The sequence below is a fragment of the Lycorma delicatula genome, chromosome 5, assembly GCF_047948215.1.
Source record: "Lycorma delicatula isolate Av1 chromosome 5, ASM4794821v1, whole genome shotgun sequence".
NCBI classification, from domain to species: domain Eukaryota; kingdom Metazoa; phylum Arthropoda; class Insecta; order Hemiptera; family Fulgoridae; genus Lycorma; species Lycorma delicatula.
The window spans coordinates 49,062,258-49,084,552 of record NC_134459.1 but is presented as its reverse complement, the minus strand read 5'-3'; the positions used below and the strand labels follow the sequence as shown (position 1 = coordinate 49,084,552).

Sequence of the window (22,295 nt, the reverse complement as noted above, 5' to 3'; positions counted from 1 at the left end):
GAAATCTGGAATTATATGAAAGTTTGTAATAGAAAAAGAACAATCGAAGACATTTTTAACGAGGAGGCCATACCGCAACGTGAACCTTTTACTTATTCTCAATCAATTGAGATAAAATTAAATGACAAACAATTTTTAGCATGGACTCCAGCAAAAAAAGGTAAATATTTGGTGAGACTAGAGTTGTTTGAGACGGATGATATTGAAGGTTTATCATTTAAGGATAGGTACAAAAGAATCAAAACTAAATTGGAAATGGTTATTAATGAAAATGATGAATGTTTTGAATTAATTAATGATATTATTTCGCAGGCATGTGATAATTTTAAAGCTGAAAACGGGTATAAAAAAGTAGTTAGACCGGTTGTAAAGGTTTCTTCTCCTACGCAACAAAAAAATTAAATGTTTATTTGATTAAAATTAATTTTTTATTAAAAAAATTTCTTTTTTTCGCAGAATTGAAACAGGAAAATGGATAATAGATATAAAAGAGTTAGGTTGGAAGCAGTTCAGCATATGGGACAGTTTACTCTAATTGAAAATGCATTTGCATGCAATCTTTTAACCTATTATTATAAAAATGATAATGATGTGTGTTCAGATGTATGGTTAGCATTGCAGAATGCTAGTGAAGATATTGTTTTAATATTAATAGAATCATTAACTCGTTATGGTTCTGTAAAATTTAATATATTGATAGAATTAACGTATAAAAAGCCGATGACAGGTGATATAAAAGATGTAGGATTTAAAACTAGTAATTTCGACATATACAGTATAAATGATATAGATGATGCTATTCAGGACGCGACCGAACAGTTGCTTGAGGAGGAAGCTAGTTTTGAAGGAAAACAGAGTGGATGGACTCTTATTACTTTAGATGGAATATTAGTAAGAGTAAATAAATTTCGTCCTTTAAGAGGCTCATGTTACATTCCATTACCAAGCAAACTGCAAAAAAAGCATGCGGTTATTAATATTAAGAATAATGATGAATTTTGTTTTAAATGGTCTATTCTTTGTCGTTTTGTAAAAGGTACTCATAGAGAGCGAGTAGATACGCGATATAAGGCTCTTTTAGGTAAATTCGATTTTCACGGAATACATTTTCCTACACCATTAGGAGAAATAAAAATTTTTGAAGAGAAAAATAATGTTTCTATAAATGTATATTCATTTGTTGAGAAAGGAATAATATTTCCATTAAAAGTATGTTTAAAAGAACGCAATGAACATTTTTATTTGCTACTTTTAACAAACAATGAAGTTTTTCATTATTGTTATATAACCAATTTTGAAAGATTGATCGGTTCCCAGTTAACCAAGAATAACCATAGGATTACTATTTGCAAAAGATGTTTTACATTTTATAAAACTGATAAATATTCAACTATAAAAATGAACGAACATATAGAAAAATGTAAAGTAAATGCACCAGCAAAAATTATTCTCCCTGAGGTTGAACGTAACGGCTACCCTCCTATGTTAAAATTCAAAAATTTTCATCATATGTTTGCAGTTCCAATTGTTTGTTATGCTGATTTTGAATGTATATTAAAACCTGTTTCAACATGTTATCCCAGCAATGAAAAATCTTTTACTGTATCTACAGAACACCATATTCCAATGAGTTTCTGTTTGTATTTTGTTTTAAATTCATCAGTTCCAGATTTTATTCGATATGTTTTACCTTCGACTCCTTTCTTATATAGAGGAAAAGATGCCACTAAAAAATTTATGATGGTGTTTAGAGATATTTGTTTAAAAATTGATAAATATTTAAAAATTAATAAAAAAATTATATTTACTGACGAAGATAAAATCGCATTCGATTCTGCAGTTTCTTGTCGATCTGTGAAATTAAATTCAGTTCGCAGGTAATTCCAGTTCGCGATCATTGCCATTTAGCAGGTCAATATAGAGCTGCTCTTTGTAATAAATGCAATTTACATAGACGTAATCAAACATTTCTTCCTGTTTTTTTCATAACAGCTCAAATTATGATTCGCATTTTATTGTTAAAGAGTTAGGATATGATGAAAAAAGAATAAATCTAATCCCGAATATTACTGAGAAGTATATTTCATTTACAAAAACTATCGGTAACCATATGTCTATTCGTTTCGTTGATTCAATCCGATTTATGTCATTTAGTTTAGATTATTTAGTTAAAACATTACCCCCCGAAAAGTTTTTTCATTTAAAAAAATCATTTAAACCAGATGAACTCCATCTTGTAACTCGAAAAGGAATTTATCCTTATGAGTATACTAGCTCTTGGGAAGTTTTAGAAGATACTCAGCTACCACCTAAAGAGAAATTTTTTAGTTCGCTTACAGGAGAAAATATTGATGAAGACGATTATATTCATGCTAAAACTGTTTGGAGTCATTTCAATATAAAAAATTTAGGTGAATATAGTCTTTATAATCTATAATCTTATATAATCTTTATTTAAAATGTGATGTTCTTCTTTTAGCTGATGTATTTGAAAATTTTCGTTTACTTTGTTTAAGAGAATATGGTTTAGATTGTACATATTACTTTACACTTCCCGGTTTTTCATTTGATGCCATGCTTTATAAGACGCGAGTTTCACTTGAATTAATCACAGATTATGATATTTACATGTTTTTAGAAAGGGGTATTAGAGGGGGAATATCGGTTTGCGTTAAAAAGTATGCTAAGGCAAACAATCCTTACATACCTGAAGAATATGATAATAAATTACCACACAGATATTTAGCATATCTATTTGCCAATAACTTATACGGTTGGGCAATGAGTCAACATTTACCAAAACAAAGTTTTCGATGGGTTGAAAAAGAAATTCAGCAATCAATAGCAGATAGTATATTATCGCTTAAAGATTATGGCATAATTGGTTTTATTTTTGAAGTTGACGTAGAGTATCCTGAATCTTCATAATACGCACAGTGATCTTCCATTTCTTCCCATAAATGAAGTTCCCCCTTTTTCATCCCACACAAAATTAGTAACAACATTAAAAACTAAAAATAATTATATTTGTCATTTTGTTAATCTAAAACAAGCTATTCGTAATGGACTTAGGGTGATTAAAGTACATAAAATACTGCAATTTATTCAGTCTCCTTGGTTGAAAAGCTATATAAATTTTAATACTATAAATCGACAATCAGCAACAACTGATTTTGAAAAAGACTTATTTAAGTTAATGAATAATGCAGTATTTGGAAAGTGTATGGAAAACGTTAGGAAACGTATCAATTTAGAATTGGTTTCGTCAGAAAAGAGGTTAATGAAACTTATCGCGAAACCAACATTTAAAGATAGAATAATATATGATGAAAATCTTTGTTCAGTTCAGTGTACTAAAGAAAAAATAAAATTAGATAAACCTCTTTATGTGGGTTTATCAGTGTTAGAACTTAGTAAGACACTAATGTATAATTTTCATTATAATATAATGAAAAAAAAATATAATCTAAAATTAATCTTCTTTATATGGATACTGATAGCTTTTTTATGAAATAGAGACTCATGATTTTTACTAAGATTTACAAGATAAAAATTTTATTGAGTATTTTGATACGTCTGATTTTCCTGTTTCACATCCTCTATTTTCAATTAAAAATAAAAAAGTTTTAGGTAAATTTAAGGATGAATGTAACGGTATTCCTGTAAAAGAATTTATCGGGTTAAGAGCAAAATTATATACTTTTACAACAACAAAAGGCATCACAAAAAAGCCAAAGGAATTAAAAAAAAATGTTGTAAAAAAGAAATTAAATATCAACCATTACAGAAGCTGTTTATTGAAAGCAGGTGATGATAACTACAAAGACTTTTATGTTCAAATGAAATTGATTCGATCAAAAAAACATTTAGTTGAAACTGTGACTGTAAACAAACTAGCATTAAGCAGTTATGATGATAAACGTGTCGCAGTTAACAACGTATTAACTTTACCTTGGGGGCATGTTGATATTCCTTTAGAGCTTAAAAGTTTATTTAATCATTAAATTATTTTCAATTTTGTTTTTTTTTCAGTTAAAAAATGTTCAAAAAATCTTGTTATTATAGCATTAGAGTAACCAAACCGCTTTCATTAGTAGCATATTCAACATTACGTGTGGTTCAAGCAATAACGAGTGGTTTAATAGAAGTTGCCGATTCATTATGGCAATTACTTTCATTACTAGACGAAAATGAATTAAATTTTAAAGTCAATGTATATAGCAGGTTTAATTTCAAGAATGTCATCGATCCAAAAATATGTTGTTCTTGTTTAGTAAATATTTTTTTTCATTAAATTCTATTTCAATTAAAGAAATGGCCGATGACTATTTTTGTCTTGATAAAATTAAAATTTTGTATGATGATGATGATGGGGAAGATAAATATATATTTTCTGTTTTATCAACAGAAACTTTAAATGACATTGTTTCAATTTTAATTAATAAAAAACACAATAATTCTGTAAAGATACACTTTCTTACAGAAAGATCAGATCAATGGTTTAACTATTTGTTTAGTGAACAATATAATTCAATATTTTACAGTAAAAATTGGTAGTTTTATAATGTAAAAAATGTATGAAGTATTTTTAAAAATGTTTGTAATAGTTAAAATCAATGTAAAAATGTATGTAGTATTTTTAAAAATGTTTGTAATAATTTATTATAATCAACGTAAATGTTTTTTTTAAAAATAGATAAAGTATTTAAAAAATGTTTGTAATAATTTATTATAATCAATGTAAATGTTTTGTAAAAATAGATAATTTTTCAAAGTTTATATTAGTTTTCATTTTTATTTAAACCTTTTTATCACTTAAAACTATTTATAAAAAAGGATAAAAAACAGTTATTTTTTTAAAAAAAATATTTTTATTAAAATAAATTACAATACATATTCTGAATTAATTTATAAAATAAAATTTAATTACAAATTTCAATCGAAAATATACATTTTATATATAGTTTTTTGCATGAACTTAACTGTAGTTCTTTCTTACTTACCCTAAATTCACTCAATTCCTTCTAAACTTCTTTCTCATCTAAATCTATCAAATCACCCGTTGATAACGCAGAACGCTTTTTCAGTTGCACTTTGTTTGCTACGTAATGATGGAAATAGCCTTTGAAAAAAATTTGCCTTATCAAAAAGTATACTGATAATTGTGTTTAATATTTAATTTATTCGGTTAAAATTTCTTTCTATTTCCAGTAAGAGATTTTTTTAGTTTTTATTTTCTATGACAGCATGTGTGAAACACTACTTAATTCTTTTGAATTCTTACAGTTAAATGTGATCATTTATATCATTTGGTTATTTCATGCAGTTCCATATGTGTTTATCTAAGTTATAAAATTTTGTGTTTTTTTAAGTACCTTCCTTGGATTTTTTTGAAGAGATTTTTGATTTAATTTTTTATATTAATAAAAATTTTCTCGCCTATAAAGATATATCCCTTATTTTAATTACATTTATTTGATGAAAATTCATAATCTAAATGTATAAAATAATAACTGCACTTTAATAACATATAAAAAAACAAGGTAACAGAAATCTTTGAATAAAATGCCGAGGTAAATAGTGTGAGAAATTTTTACTTAGTGGGGTGAGGAACATAAGAAAATAGATATTTTAATATCTTAATCTCCACTGTAAAAATACAATTATGTTATGTTGTGGATAAGGATGTAAACATACTGAAAGAGTAGTATTTAAAAAGTATTGGAATGCAAGAGCATTCAGTCAGAAGGAAGGGTGTGAATTTTTTATTAGAGGAAATAAAAACAAGGTATTGCACTAGTACTTTTCAGGACACATGAATAGTCAATATTACTTAGTTTTGTGTGATACTTAGTAAAGTAAAGGGGTTTTTTTAGCAAGGATAATAGATCCAAGCAATCATAAATCAGGGATGTACTGTATTAGTAAAAAAATTTTAAAAAAATTTCAGAATTTTAAAGCTATTGCATATAAAAAATGGGTTTGATTTATGCCGATTATTTCTGAAATATTCTAATACTTTTAAAAGAAACATCTCTATATCTCTGGCATAAACAAATTAGTTTATTGATAGGCTGCACCAAAAGCTAATAAAGCAAATGCAAATGCATTCACAATGAATTTGTGTTTCTGCCACATGAAAACAAACTGAAGAAAAAACCTTTTGTACAAAGTGTTGGGAAGAAAAAACAGGTTGAATTATTAATCTGTTAATGTTCATGACTCATTTTTTCATTACATTGCTTGTTTTTTTTGTTTAAAAACAACAGGATTCATTTTAATATTTTTCTCAACATATTGGCATAGGCATCAGGATGTTCAGTTGATGCCAGCAAATAACATTTGTATCAATTTTATCGCAAGATTTGACAGTTTTATGGCGCTTTATTCTGCATTTTAATATTACACTATTTTCATGAATAAGATTTATGTGGTTTTTGAAACTATTCGATCTTTGAAGTTAGCTTACAGTGTATTTAATATTGATAAAACAACAGTTTATTGGGCAAATGACCTGTTATCAGCAAACAGTTTATTCACTTTATCTGTTGTTGTTAACTTAACATACATTAGAGTGAACTGACAGCTCTGTTTAGTGATTCAATGCGTTTGCTTTATAGTATTACTGTTGAACAGAAAAAAACACTTTGTACCAAAGTGAAACAACAGCTCAATCTAACTGTTTGATACTTTCCGACACTTCTCTGATTATTACAGAATTATTATCCTAAGTTATTTTTAACTATTAAAAATTAACATGTTGAGTAGCTCATATAGTAAATAGAGTATGATAAATATTATTGGCCGTTTGAAAATTTACGGGCATATACATTGAATAAATCTCAAAAGATATGTTTACATCAATAATACTCTTCCAGAGAACATTACTATAAACTTAAATGTATCAGTTCCATTATAGCAGCAGAAGGGTTAATAAAAAACCATTGCAGCATTTGAAAAGTTTACAAAAGTAATAACTTCTATCCATTAATTTTCTGTGCAATAGAACTGGGTGTACCAAGAGAATTAGGTGGCGAATAACCAGAGTTTAAACAAGTAACCACCACTCTTGACATATGGACTTCAGTAATAACGTAAAAAAGAAGTGAATTTTACGAAAATTAGGTTTTCTTGTATAAGATGAAGTAGGTTTTAGCGGTTCTGTCTGTTTGCAACAGTACCTGGCGAAACCAACCAACCGATTGCATTCAAATTTTTAGGATACATTTGTTTTATCTCAGGAAATGTTTTTATCCCAGGAAAACCACCGCGGTGATACGCTCCCGATCCTCTATAGTAGACATTTACGTTTAATCTGACCACATGCACTCACAATCTTTTTTTAAATATGTTGAAGCATTTTAGGCTGATTCATAAGCTCGCATGCTAGCCTGCAGGCTTTTTAGGCTTTTTCAGGCTCTCTTTCGCGCTTTTTTATGTTTTTTTTCAGGCTTTCCGAAAGCTCACATGCTAGCCTGCAGGCTTTTTCAGGCTCTCTTTCGCGCTTTTTTATGTTTTTTCAGGCTCTTGCGCGCTTTTTTATGTTTTTTTCAGGCTTTCCGAAAGCTCGCATGCTAGCCTGCAGGCTTTTTAGGCTTTTTCAGGCTCTCTTTCGCGCTTTTTTATGTTTTTTTCAGGCTTTCCGATAAAGATGTCAAAAAATTTATTCGTGGTCGTATGTTGATGACGTTGTTTTGCAGCCTTTGATATATTTAACAACACTTCGCGTTCGTTTTTATAAAAAACATCTTTAGGTTTAAAACCGGTAGTTCTATGCACCCTATTGTTATATTTTTCAATTATTTCATCTAATATACTTACCCATTGGTAATTACCTTGTTCGGTAAATTTACGCCACATATTTGTCTTGAGAGTTCTATTGAACCGCTCCACTATTGATGCTTTTTTATCGGAATAAGTCGAATAATGATTTATATTAAATTTTAGTAATAACGATCTCAATTTCGAATTAAACCATTCTTTTCCATCATCGGTTTGAAAATGTTTCATTTTATGTTTATGAAATATGGGCTTAAGAACCATTACAACTTCATCCGCGTTTTTGCTCTTCAATGGAAAAGCAAAAGCAAATTTTGAAAAACAATTTATAATTGTAAGGATATATTTATATCCTCTATTAAACCTCGAGTATTGTATCATCTCTACTAAGTCTGCCTGGTACAAGTCATCTAACCTTTTCAATTCGACCGATCTTGTCGAATAGTTTCTACGAGCTTGCTTATGAAGCTCTCTTGCTATCCCTTGTTTAACACCCATCATTTTATTATAAACTGAATTTTAATTGAATATTTTTATCTTATATGTTAAAGGTAGAAAATAAGGATAGAATAATAAAATCCTTTTCAATTTATAAATTTATTTATTCATTGTTTTTGTTTAAAATATTATTTTACAAATAATAAACAAGATAAAATTCCCATTCGGTTAATTTGTTTCGCAAAAATTGGTATTCAATAACTGTCGGTATTTTCATTTTTACTACTTCCGTTTTATTACCGAAATATTTTCCTTTCTTTATTACTTCTAATCTTGATGAAGGGAATGTTTTCTTCAAAATATTTATTAAATGATTTATTGATTTTATTCGACCTCCCGGCACAAATCCTATTATCCATGAATCGCTAAGGATATCAGACTCGGATTCGCAAGCTGTCTCATCGGAAGAACCCTCTCCCATTATTGATAAATACTCTTCAGGTGAAGACGAACCCATTATTTCTTCACAGCACTACGTCAGCAAGAAATCTAGAACAAACAAATAGAAAATAATTAGGTGACTACTTATATACTACTAATAAACGTATAGAAATGAATTCTAAAATACAACGCACCTTTAGTTTTATTTTTCACCATTTTGCAATCGGGTGAAGCTTTTTTATGTTCTTTAAATGGATTATCATTATCTAACCATTCAAAAATTTCAACACCGCATTCGAAACAAGCCACAGAATCCATCACACCAGTGAAATAAAATCCTGCTTCTATCAACAATTCAACCTTTGGAAAAGTCTTGCCCATTTACTAAAAGTACTTATCATTAGGTCAATACAGACTATGCTATCTTTAAAAAATAAACAGCAATTGTTTTATTCTTCAGCAACACTACAATTCTCATTATAAATTTTATGTGCAATTCCGGAATGAACTAAATTAGATTCAGAAGTTATAGTCCAGTTACATTCTTTACATGAAACGAATCCATCGTTTTCGAAGCGATTTAATCCGCATTCTTTAATAGTTCTGGATGGAAGTGTGTTTAACCTTTTGCTGAGCGCCGCAAACGGGACAAACATCTCCTAGATTTATTTTTTTTGATTCCTCTTTTGACATCATATAGTCTTATATCAAATTCAATTTCTTCTAGTTCTTTTTTAAATGTGTTCAGCCTCTCACAGTAACTCTTAAGAATCTCCTTTTGCAACTGCGACATCAATCTTAAACAGAAACAAAAAAAATATTAGAAGAAAAAATATTAGAAACAAAAAATTAAAAGAAAAAGAATTCCTCAGTAAATTATTAACATACCTTTTTCACAGATGAATAAACATTATATTCTCCTTCTGCTATGGCAACTGATTCATTCGGTTAGAAAAGGGAAATATAATAAACTATTCAATCCAAATTATTCAATACTAAATTAAAATGTTACATAAACTGATTTAATTATATTTATTTACAAAACTAGCATGTAATTGTTCTCTCTCTCTGTCTCTCTCTCTCTCGCTGTCTCTCTCTCTCTCCACCGTTCAAATAAAATATTTTATCCAATTTAGAACAAGTTATTGTAATATGTAATATATTACTGTTTATTATATTTCAATTTGAATTAATAATTTTATTTAATCTGCAAAGAAAACAATTACATTACTATTTATTTTAAAATGGAATGTAAAATAACAATTTATTTAAAATACATAGACTGGAACAGAATTATTTTTCATTTAAATATTGTCTGAAAAAATAATCTAACATACAAAAATATTTAAAGTACTGGAAGCTTATTATTTTAATTGTATAATTTAATATTTAAAGTGCTGAAAGCATATTTTTTAATTTTATAATTAAATATTTAATTAATTTTAAATAAGTTTTACTTACCTCTTTAAATGAAGATAGATGATGATAAAAATATAATAGCGAATAACGTAACACAGTCACAATATAGAAAAACTTGGTGTGAATCCGTTAAAATTTTTGCGGTATTTATATGCATCGGTTATCATTATCATTGCGATATCACGTGACTATCACGCGGTTATCACGTGATCCAAAAAAAAAATATATATTACGTGACTATCACGCGGTGATCACGTGATCCAAAAAAAATGGTGACGTCATAAAAAAAATTGATGACGTCAGTGACCTGACCTCTGTGACCTCCGTGGCATTTCTACACTACTTCGCTATAACTTTCTTATTAAATAAAATATCGAATTCGTTTGAAGTTCTTACTATATTCTTTGGATAAGGGTCTAAAATTTATCTAAGTAAAGTTTTTTGATATCACTTTTTGGCTGGCCCAGGGGGTGGAAAAAATGGGGTTTCGAAGACAAAAAAAATCATATTTCCCTTAATAGGCACAGTATCGAATCCGTATAAGGTGGTCCTTAGTCCTCTAAACATTACCTAAAACTTTTGTCATAATTTTTGATACGACCAATCCTTAGGCAAGGGATGACCAAAATTTTGCTGGAATTGTAAGAAGATGGGACTTGTATGCTAAACTTGTGAAACTTTTTTTCACGTGCAACCATTGTCGTATTGAGTAAATTTGAATTGTTGTGTAACTTTAAGATGGAAATCTTTTTTATCCCCTACTTTTTTTTTTTTTTTTGTTTTTTTTTTGTTTAACCTCCGAGTCCACAGTTAAGCATTACTGCAGAGGATGAGATGAATTATTTTGTAGCGTGTGTGAAAATGCCATGCCTGACCGGGATTCGAACCCGGGACCCTCTGGGTGAAAGGCCGGGACGCTACCACTCGCGCCACAGTTTAGGCTTTTCATAAACCATGATTATCCAATTTTTATATACAAACCTGTGATGTTGACGTCATTCGAAAAAGTTAGTTTTGGCAATAACTATCAACGAAAAAGTATAATTGTATAATTTTGCGTATATTTGTATGCGGTTGTTTTTTAATGAATAAATTTTTAGAACTTCAGAAAAAGAAACAGCCATTCAAACCAGAAAAAATGTTATGTAGATAAACGTAATACCTAACTTAAGAGTAATATCTTGAATATGAGGGCTTGAATAACAATTATAAATTTGTGTCGAATACAGTTAATAAAATTTTAAACAATGACTTGTTTAAAAAAGTTATGTATCAATTACACAATGTTTTTGTTGAAGCCAAAGCTAGATTAGTTCAAAGAGTAACATTTTAATTTTAAAAAAGAATTTAATTTCGAAAGTGTATTTGTATTCGTTTATCATATGACACAATTACAGGCATTATAATTGTCATAACATCATTAATAAAACTAGTACAGTACACTAAAAACTAAAACAACCATAATAAATCTATAAAATAATATAAATTTCATAATGAAATGAATCACAATAAGAACAGAAACAACGGCAACAATCGGTGTGACACTATATTTCAATTTAAACAAAAATTTCGTCACAACACTAAAAACTCTTCAAAGAATAAAAGCTGCCATAAAAAGTTCATACTTAATTTTGCTTTTAAATTTTCTTTGGGGTAGCCTCTTAATGCTACCAGAATATTGTTATAGAATTTTATAGCCCAGTAATTAGAGTAGAGGCTCTTTTTGTCGAGATAGCCTATTGAACTTAATATGTAATTAAGACCATCACTTCCGGTGTTTTTTTCGCCAATAGTTCACCTTGGAACACGTTAATCATTTATTTATTTGCGGTTTTTTTTTGTTTCTTTTTCTTTGTGCCTAGTACCTCTTCATTCTTTCTGATGTCTCTTTACTTCTTTCTTCAGAAAGGTCAGGTCTGTTGTTCTTGCTTTTTGGCACTTTTTGGAACCTTTTATTTTCATCTTTTAATATTCTTTTTAAAATTTGTCATTTTCTTATAATTTCTTCAGTTCTTTTAGGTCTTTGTGGACTTGTGTGAACCATTTGCCTTTAGTTTTTTTACTTTGGAAGAAATCAAAAAATTGTTTAGTCAGTTACTGTTAATCATTCTAAATAAATTTGACTAAAATGCAATTCGTCTTTTCCTTATCGTGTCTGGCATTTTTTCAATTTTAGTTTGTTATTTGGAATTAATTTTACCACATTATTTTGAAGTTTAGGACCTAAAACTTTTATACTTTCTTTTTTTTCTAAATTTTGTAGTAGACGTTTGTTACACAGTCTTAGGGTTACTGCCGCATAGAGTGCTTCCGGATTTATCACAATTTTATAGTGTCGAAATTTGAGTTCCATGATAAAGACTTATATGTGTTTTTCGTTAGCTTGAAAGCTAATTTCATTTTTATTAGCTCTAACTATGAATGTTACTTATCTAAAGAATTCCAACTGATCCATTCTACGAGATATTTTAAATAATACTCTCTATATTTTTTATTATTTATACTAAGGAAATTCGGGAATTTTTATCATTAGTCAAAATTTTCGTTTGCTCAAACGCGAATTTTAGTTCTATTTTAGCAGCTTGTTTTTCTAATAGTTTTAATTTGTTATTCAGCTTCATTCCAACTTTTAGCCAATAGTGCCTTATCACCAGCGATAGCTAAACAATTATTGTTTAGTATCGCTTCTCGGCCTCTTGGCTAAGATCAAAGTGTAGTTAATGTTAATCCTTTAGTCTCCAGTCTTATTCCACTATTTTCATCTAAATTTTTGATCCATTGTCTTGCTACCTTTTCAAGAGCACAGTTAGAAAGTAATGGAGAAAGTCCATCTCCTTGTCTTACGATGGTAAAAGATCTGATAATTCTCCCAGAAATGTTATTTTAGAGTACGTGTTAGTTAATGTTGCTTTGATTAAGTTTGCCGTTTTGTTATCTAAACCTAATTTGTTAATCCCGGTCAGGCATGGCATTTTCACACACGCTAAAAATCATTCATTTCATCCTCTGAAGTAATACCTAACGGTGGACCCGGAAGTTAAAAAAAAATTGTTAATGTTGAAAAAGTGATGTTGTATTTACCGAATCGTATGCTTTTTGAAAATCAATATAAGTTGAAATTAAAGATTTGCTCTGCGCAATATCCATTTTTCCATCCTGATATTCACCTAGATGTAGATCCAGATGAGGTTTGGCACGATTAAGAAGAGCTTTAGATAGAATCTAGTATGAAACTACCGAAAGCGAAATTCTCCTGTAGTTTTTTTTGATTTTTTTTATGAAGTGGGTTGATGAGTCTTCCAATCTTTGGGAATTTTTTCGTTATTCCATATTTCGCTAAACATTTTAACTAGGGATTCTTTTGAATTTATACCTTATTGCATTTATTACCTTCTTCCACATTTATGCTATAACTGAACTTTCTCCAGAAGCTTTATTATTCGTAAGTTCTTTAATTAAGTTTTCAATTTCATCCAAATCCGGAGGTGTTGGAGTTTTCTGCATTATGGTTGTTAATTTTGAAATTAAAATTTTCTTTTGGTTTTTAACAACTTAATAAATTTTGGAAATATTTGGCTAAGATTTTACTGTATCTGTGTTGTTATGTGTTTTTTTACCATCCTCATCTTCCGACTGATGACTTGGTGGATTATATTTAGTTAATTTTTGTTTAAATGTTTGGTAGAAATTGCGAGAATTATTTTTATTAAAGTTTCCGTTTATTTGGTTTAAAAGTTCTTTCTCATTATTTTTCTTGACTTGTTTTATCTTTTTACCATTTTCTTTTCGGATCTTAAGGAAATTTTGCTTATTTTACACATTTTTGATGGAGTTCTATTTTTGCCAGGCTTTTTGTCTTACACTTAAAAGATCGCACTCTCTACTTTTTGTATCATTTTGGTTGTACTGTTTCCCCACTTTCCGTGCCTTAAATCTTCTGTTAATTTCGAAAATTCGTCGGCATTCTGAATTCATTTCTCAGGATCAATGTTTTTAGTATTTAGTATATTAGATCTCCTTCTTGTTATGAGAATTAATTTAAATTTTGTTTTCGAGAGGTAGTGATCTGAATTTAAAGTAGCCTTTTTTTAATACGTTAACGTTTTGAATCTCTTTTTTCCAAAATCTTTTCATAGCTGCGTGATAAAGTTGAAATTCTTCTAAGTGGGGATTTGGCGAGATCCACGTTTTCTGGCAGTTTCTTAAAAGCTGTGGATTTTAAAATCAAATTATGTAATTGGCAAATTTATATTAATCTTTCCCTATTTTTATTGGTTCTTTCGTGCGCACGGGTATTCTCCCACTACTTTCTTAAATTTACTCTTTTTTTCCGATCTGTACATTAAAATCTCCCAAGAGTATTATGTTATGTTTATGTGTAATGTTTTGCAAAATATCATTTAATTTATACCAAAATAGCTTCAATTTTTCTTTGTTTGTACTATTTTCTTTATTAATAGGTGCGTGTGCATTAACTATTGTATAAATTTTACGTGTGCTTTTAAATGTAAGTAGGGAAAGCGTTTGGTTACACAATTCGAATTTTAGAATTTAGGATATTTTTGTTTATGATGAAACCAGTACCTAGATATGGTGTATTCTTCATTATTCTTGCACCTTATTTATCTTTATAAATTCTGAAACCTTTTAGTCAAAAACATATTCGTCTATAAACCATGTTTCTTGTAGAGCTCTGATCTTAATGTTTTGAATTTTAGAGTGTCTGTTAGGTGTTTTAATTTTCCTGCTTTTAAAAGTGAATTTACATTAAAGGTTGCAATAAAGTTCGGTTTTTTACACTGAATTTTATTTTTTAGAAGGTTTCCAAGTCGCTCAGATTGAACTTTGTTGTGAGATTGCGGACTTCCTAGAATCCGAATATCTGCTGCACACGTTGTGGTGGTGAATTGGGTACCACTTGGGTAATGTTGTTATTAACATCATACATATTCATAAATGATAATATATTTTGGTAATTTCTAGAGAAATTACAGAGATACAACCAAGGTTGTAGGTCTTGGAGGTTCAAGCTAGTCGTCCCTAACATGGGAAACAGACGCTGACAAACCGCCGCCCAATCTGGGAACAGACGCAGCTGGATTTGTGATTTCTGTGTTGGTCCGTGGGTGGTATTTTATTTCCCACCTACCCTGCATATCTACAGAGCATTTCCCTATCTGCTACCTGGGGACGCGCCTAGTAGGGAGTACAGATGACCCTCCCTAGGACTTCTGGTGTTATGAGAATGAACATCATGATTTGTAATAAACTTATGACACACACACACACAGCAAAGTCAATATCCCTAATTCTACAAATTTACATCTACAGTCGGCTTCCATCCAATGAGGCTATTATATGTACAGATTTCCTTTGTTTTTTAAATAACAGAGTGGCATCAGATGCATGATCCTAGGCAAGAATGACTTACTTAAGATAACTGGGAATATATCCAACATAAACAAGCCTCAAGTGATATTACTTAAACGCTCCTTCATATGTTTACCAATGAATTCATTATGTGGTAAGCAGTTCAGAGTTGAATCAATAACTACACCTATGAATTTTAATTTACAGTTATTTGTAATATCCTCAATGTCTTGTAAAGCAAGAATCATTGAATTCAATGATTCCTGGTTAAGTACTAATCTGTTATCTGAAAACTTACCTGTAATTATATCTTTGACTTCATCATTTATACAAACGAGATCATTTAAAGGGCTGCTGGACGTGATTTTTATTGTATCATCAGCAAAAGTCACTATATGTGAATTTTTTATTAACCCCAAGCCTACATTCAAATCATTTTTACAGATTATGTACAATATAGGTCTAAGCATTGAACCCTGGGATATACCACAAAATAAATATTAAAAAATTGATAGGACATTATTAAATTTCACTGCTTGTTGTCTATTACTTAAGAAGTTATTAATTTTATGGTTCCTCAGTAAAATTATACAATTTTAATTTTTCAATTAAAATGCCATGTTCAAATGCAGTCAAAAATTTTACTAAGATCAAAAAATATTGCCATAGTGAAAAGACATTTCTCAAAACAGTTCAGGATCTCTTATTGACAGAGCTCAAAATTGCCTCACTGGTACTCAAGTTCTCCTTGAAGCTAAACTTAGTCACAGAAAAAAAATTATTTTCAAAATAAGAACAATTCCAGTTTTTAAGCCTTTTTCAAAAGTTTTAGCAAAAATGGGCAAAATTGAAATGGGTCGGTAATTTGAGGGATCAACATCACCCTTCTTACACCAGGGAAGAACAATAGTAAATTTCAAAACATCAGGAAAAAACGATAAACTGCTTGATTCATTAATTAAGAACTTTAAATATTTAGAAATAACTGCAGCTATGTGTTTGATCAACGTATTTGTCAACCCATAACGATCCAGGCAATTATTACTTTTTTAAGGAATTAATTATATATAATAATTCTGTAATGTCCAGTAGGTTAAAGGAAAAGTAAGTTTCAGTGCCACCAATTGACCATTTAAAATTAAAAATACTTTTTAATATTACTTGGCAAAATAGAAGTGAGTTTCCTGGTAACTCGACAAAAAATTGATTATTTATCACAAGCCAGTTATAAGAATTCAGCTAAGTTTTAGCTGAATTCTAGTTTCCCTTTTTTCATTTATTAAATTCCATGTAATGTTTGTAGTTTATTTGATTTACTTATCAAATTATTTTATTTCTCTATAGCAGCACTTAGAATTCTTTATACTTTCATTAAACGATTTCTCAGCCATTTAGTTAAATCAGTGTTAAATATCTGATGTAAATCATTTAGCATGTTAAGAAAATCATGCATATATCTTAATTCATCAATTTACCACCTATTTAAAGGAAAAGAACATTCACACTCATGATTTACACTGTGAAGGAAATAGTTCCGGTAATTGCTTAACCACATCAAGACGAATAAGGTTGTGCGATAGGGTTGTCCTTTGTCACTTACATTATTTAATATTTATATAGACCGTGTTTTTTGTAAATGGGAAGAAAATTATAGTTTAGGAATTGACTGAGAGAGAAGAGGACACCTGACTGGAATATACTTTATGCAGGCAGAATACGGTTTTACTTCAAGATAATGAAATTTACAGAGCAAAATTCAATTTGTGGATTGATTTTTAAGATTGTGTGAAACAAGACAATGCAAGACATTAGACTGAAGTTCTGTAAAACAGTAGCGATCTACCTTGATGAATGGTAGCAAGTGTTGGCTGAATAGAAAGAAAAATGAACGAGCTAATACAGACAGTAGAAATTGAATTCCTTCAATCAGTAAAGGTGTACACTCGATTTGATCTATTAAAAAATGAGGATATTTGGGTATTTCTCTTAAATGTAAGAATTAAGGAATATAAATTCAAGTGGAGTGAACATCTTAATAGGATGGTGGAAGAACGCTTACTGGTCCTAGCCAGAAAGTACAGACTTATGGAAAGGAGAAATATTGGAAGGCCAAAGATGATATGAGTGCTGGAACAGGAAGCACTGCCTAATTCATGAAGAACATTATCTTTACACATACCATTATTATGAAAAGTAGAAATGATATTTGTTTACATTATTTTCTTAGTTTTTCATGTATATTTTATTGCATTATTTAACATTTTATTAATGAATGTTTATTTATATTTTTTTAATATTTTTATATATAAAAATGGTAGCAGTAATATTATTAAAGTTGATGACAGTAGTATGTATATATTTCTGGAATATTAGCGAATTGTATGCTTCTGTGACTGAAAAACAAATACATAAATGAAAATTACCCCAAAACAGTATACTATATAAACTCCACTTAAGCGAGTATGCTAGCATTAAATCCTCAAACTTTAGCACAACAAAGATCTTTTCTAAAAAAAAAGTGTTAAGTCTTTTAAAGAGAACATTTACACGAACCTTCCAAAAATTGTTAAATCAAGAAAATTAAGTTATATTATATTCAAATAAATTTAAATGATGGATAGATAGGATGGTGTACTTTCAAACTGTTTGTAGAGAAGCAATCTGCTAGTTTGTATTAGTACAGCTAGTCAACTAAATTTATAGATCAACATGCTAATCCATAGAGCTGGCAAAAAAGTTAAAAATAAAACTGCCTAATTTGTTTCTCTGAAACATCATTGAATGACATAATTGAATAGTAAATATTATAAAAATACTTCAACTGTATACGTAATGATTCATATATATACACTTTTGTATGGATAGAATGAAGTGTTAGCTGAATTTAAATGAGAAAAAACTGCTGGCTGCTCCTCCCACACTAACTGCACTAGCTGTTTCGAAAAAAAAAAGAAGTGATTTTGCTATTATAACTTTACCTTGAAAACATATACTCAATAATGTGACTATACAATTTTATTTTAGGTAAATAATTTAGTTAAGGTAAAAAAAAATTATAGTATTTCTTTATTTTTAATTTAAAATAAGTAGCTTTAATGATAAAAATTAATATATAACCAAAATTAGCTTTTTATTACTTTTTTAAATATAAAAATAAAACATTTAATTGCTTAAAATTCCTCCTACATAAATTATGAATTTTAGGTTTAATCAACATAAAAAATATCCGGTTGTAAACCAACACTGTGACATGTATTGGCTGTTAAAAAAATCAATGAATTACTAAAACAAACAATATTATTTACCCAAAACATACTGTAAACAAAATTCAGGCATTACATTAGTTAACCAAAATATTGCTAATGATTTGACTAACTGTTTTTTAATAACTATCACATCCACAAGCAAACACAGGAGCATTTTCACTAATACTGATAATGTGGTACAAGTAGCAACTTTTGATTTAACTTGATGTAAATATAAATATCACTGTTATTGTCTGTGATTAGATAAACGTATTGTAAGTTATAAGTACATAAAAATGTGTACAAATTCCTCTGGCTTGTAAATAGAGTTATTTATTCAGTCTAATACACCCACCATATAGAACTATGTACTCAAGGTCTTACTTATTTTTACCAAATAATTAGATAAATTTCATAAGAAAGGTACCTATTGTAATGGGAACCATGATTCGACTGCCGGAAAATTTTGACATATCTTCGCGTTTCACATCCCCCAGGCCCCAAAACCACCGTCAGTTCGAAAGTTTATATATACATTTATATATATATATTTTTTTTTCCACTTCCTTGTGGGCACGATAACTGCCGTAATTTTGCACCAACCACTTTCAAATTGATAGGTAAAATATAACTACCCAAAATCTTGGTCGAGTTTATTAATGGGCAAAGTCGGACCATGGGGGGAAATGGGAGGAGCTTTTTCTAAAAAAACAAAATATCGCTATAACTTTCTTATTAAGTAAAATATTGAATTTTTTTTAAAGTTCCTACTATTCTTTGTATAGTTGCCTAGAACTTATCTAAGTAAAGTTTTTTAATATCACCAACCATTGGCTCAAGTGGTGGAAAAAATGGGGTTTCGAAGACAAAAAAATCATACCTCTCTTAATAGGCACAGTATCGAATCTGTTTAAAGTGGTCGTTAGTCCTCTAAACATTACCTAAAACTTTTGTCTGAAACAGTTTTTGATGTGACCAACCCTTACAGCAAGGGATGACCAAAATGTTGCTGGAATTGTAAGAAGGTGGGGATTGTCATATGCTTTTTTTATGTTTTCCTCTTACTGAGGTTGGACCTGCTTTTAAAGCATTGCACAACCTCGGTGGGTGATAAGTTTCCACATATTGCACACCTAGACGGCTCAGTGCATTCCCTCTTCTTATGACCAAGGCTACCACAGTTGTAGCACCTGTTTGTTCTGTCTGGCCCATTACATTGAAAGGAGGTATGTCCCCTCTCCCAGCACCTGAAACAGTGTGTATCGAGTTGAATCTATGCTCTGCAAAGAACCCACCCAACTCATATTCTAGCCTGAATCAATTTCATTGCCGCTCGGTAACTAGTTATAATAGACGCATTTTGGGTAGCGCCAAATGCAATTCTAATCGAGGAGATCTTAAACCTTCATCCCCCCCTCTCCGATCACCTGCGTACAGCATCTCTGACTTCAGCCTCCATCCAGGTCTTTTAAATGAACGACAGTTATACGGCTTCCCCATGTTTTCAAGTCAATTTAGGTCGACGGCTTGATCAAATTACACTTTCTTTAAACTTTCAGCCTTGATTCCTTTCTTCTGTGGACCACTGCTTAGCCCTCTTCCTGCCCTTGTCCGTCTTGTGGGTTTTAGTCGAACTGGTCCCATCGGAAGATGTTGGAGCCGAAGATTCTTCCTCCATCCTCCCTCGCTTTTTGCTCTTCCATGCTACAGAGGCACTTCGAAGCTATTTCTGGTTAGTGCTGGGAGACTCTACACCCAATCCCGAGTTCGTAGACACCCCACACGACAATTGTCGGGGGAAGTCCGGGGTTTTTTTTGGGGAGATGGTAAAATTTGTTGTTCCAAAAAAACAGGTTAAACATTTTTGGGGGGGGTCCGAAAATGTATCTCCCAAAAAAGCATTCAAAAAAAAATTGTGGGGATAGGTGGTCAGGAGATTGGGAAGGACCTGGTTCCGATAGAACCGGGGGGATTTGGGACTGGGATGTACAGGAAAGGAAATATGGAGCAAAAGGTAATCCCCCCAGTAAATCAGTCTAGCACTTAGAAAAATTTACCCACTAGTATTATGAAGAAAATTAAATCCTTGTTTACTTCAGTAATCTACTTATCAAGTGTTGCCAAGCAATAAAACGATCAACTATGGACCTTATTGGATATGGCAATAAGATCTATGTCACTAAAACACTTATAAAAATTAGTCTGTAATCCGATATTCAATTCAAGCACTGTTACACTTTCACAATAATTTACACCATTCATTCCAATCATCCAAACCATAAAAAAATCTGAAAAAATCAGTCTAAAAAGCAAAAAACACAGAACAGTTCACATGTCTACACACCATGAATTCTTCTACTTGACTGTCATATGCTAAACATGTGAAACTTTTATTCACATGCAACCATTGTCGTATTGAGTAAATTTTAAGTTTTTCTTAACTTAAAGGTGGAAATTTTTTTATCTCCCTTCTTAGCACTGCTGAAATCTACCTCCGCCTTCTGGCATGCCAAAAGGGATTTTTTTCAGTTGTATTATATTAATGTATTTGTCTGAAGAGAAAAGAAAATTTATCGGAGGCAGAATTAGTACAACTTCAATCAACATATCCCTTTTTTTAAATCACTAAAATAGCTAATTTTTTTATCTTCATGTCTTAATTTATTATATTTTACATTTTTTTTTTTGCTTTCAGTCATTTGACTGATTTGATGAAGCCTTCCAAGATTCCATATCTAGTGCCAGTTGCTTAATTTCGGTATACCCCCTACATCCTACATCCCTAACAATTTGTTTTATGTATTCCGAATGTTGCCTGCTTGTACAATTTTGCCATGAGTGTTGGCTTGTTTCTTTTTAATCTTGCCTGTTAATTAATTAATTAATCTTTACAGTGTTAATAGACTTCAGTCACCACTTCTGTTTCTTATTTTAAGATACTTGCATATTTTGTGATTCTATCTTGATCAAGATTTTACCACGGTTTCCCTTGATCCATTTAATCAAATGCTGTGGCAATTCCTTTTTTTATTCAGGGTATAGCATATTTACCTCCATCATTCCGATGTTATCTATATATAATGTAATATTATACAATCAAAGATTAATCAAAGACCAGGCTATGTGATACAAAATGGAATAACGTACCTTCTGACATATTTATGTTCCATTTCATAACTGTAAGGGATCCTCAGTCAAAATAATAAAAAAAATATTTTCTATGAAATATGTTTTTAATTTTTTTTAGTTCTTGTTCACCTTAAATTGTTTATTAAATTCGTCTACAGCATGTAAATCACAACAAAAAAAATGTCTCCATAAGATGTAGGAGGAACACCCATTTGAAATTTCAAAAATGTTTCTGAAACTTGTATACATTTCTGTTTGGTTTATTCCCGTTGCTTAAAATTTTTTGTTTTGCATCCTGAGTATATAAATTAAAAAAATTTTACCAAAAGGATAGTGGGTTTAACTTTTTATCTTATTATTATTTATTTCGATCATATAAATTGTCTGTACTGTGTGCAAGACTTAGTCAATATCATTACATTATTATGTCACCATTAATGGTGTAATAATGATTGTAAGATGCAGTACAATCAT

At 30.0% G+C, this 22,295-nt stretch overlaps 2 protein-coding genes across 2 annotated transcripts in view; one reads left to right on the top strand and one right to left on the bottom strand.

The window, feature by feature from the left end:
- Nucleotides 1-22,295, top strand: part of LOC142324919 (RNA helicase aquarius) — a 250,064-nt gene that overhangs the window by 39,189 nt on the left and 188,580 nt on the right. The window lies entirely within an intron of this gene.
- On the bottom strand, nucleotides 8,385-9,632 carry LOC142324424 (death-associated inhibitor of apoptosis 1-like). Its single transcript, XM_075365256.1, has 2 exons — nucleotides 8,853-9,632; nucleotides 8,385-8,766 (listed from the first exon to the last, which is right to left on the bottom strand). The coding sequence occupies exons 1-2, from the start codon at nucleotides 9,037-9,039 to the stop codon at nucleotides 8,750-8,752; spliced, it is 204 nt and encodes a 67-aa protein (XP_075221371.1). The 5' UTR covers nucleotides 9,040-9,632; the 3' UTR covers nucleotides 8,385-8,749.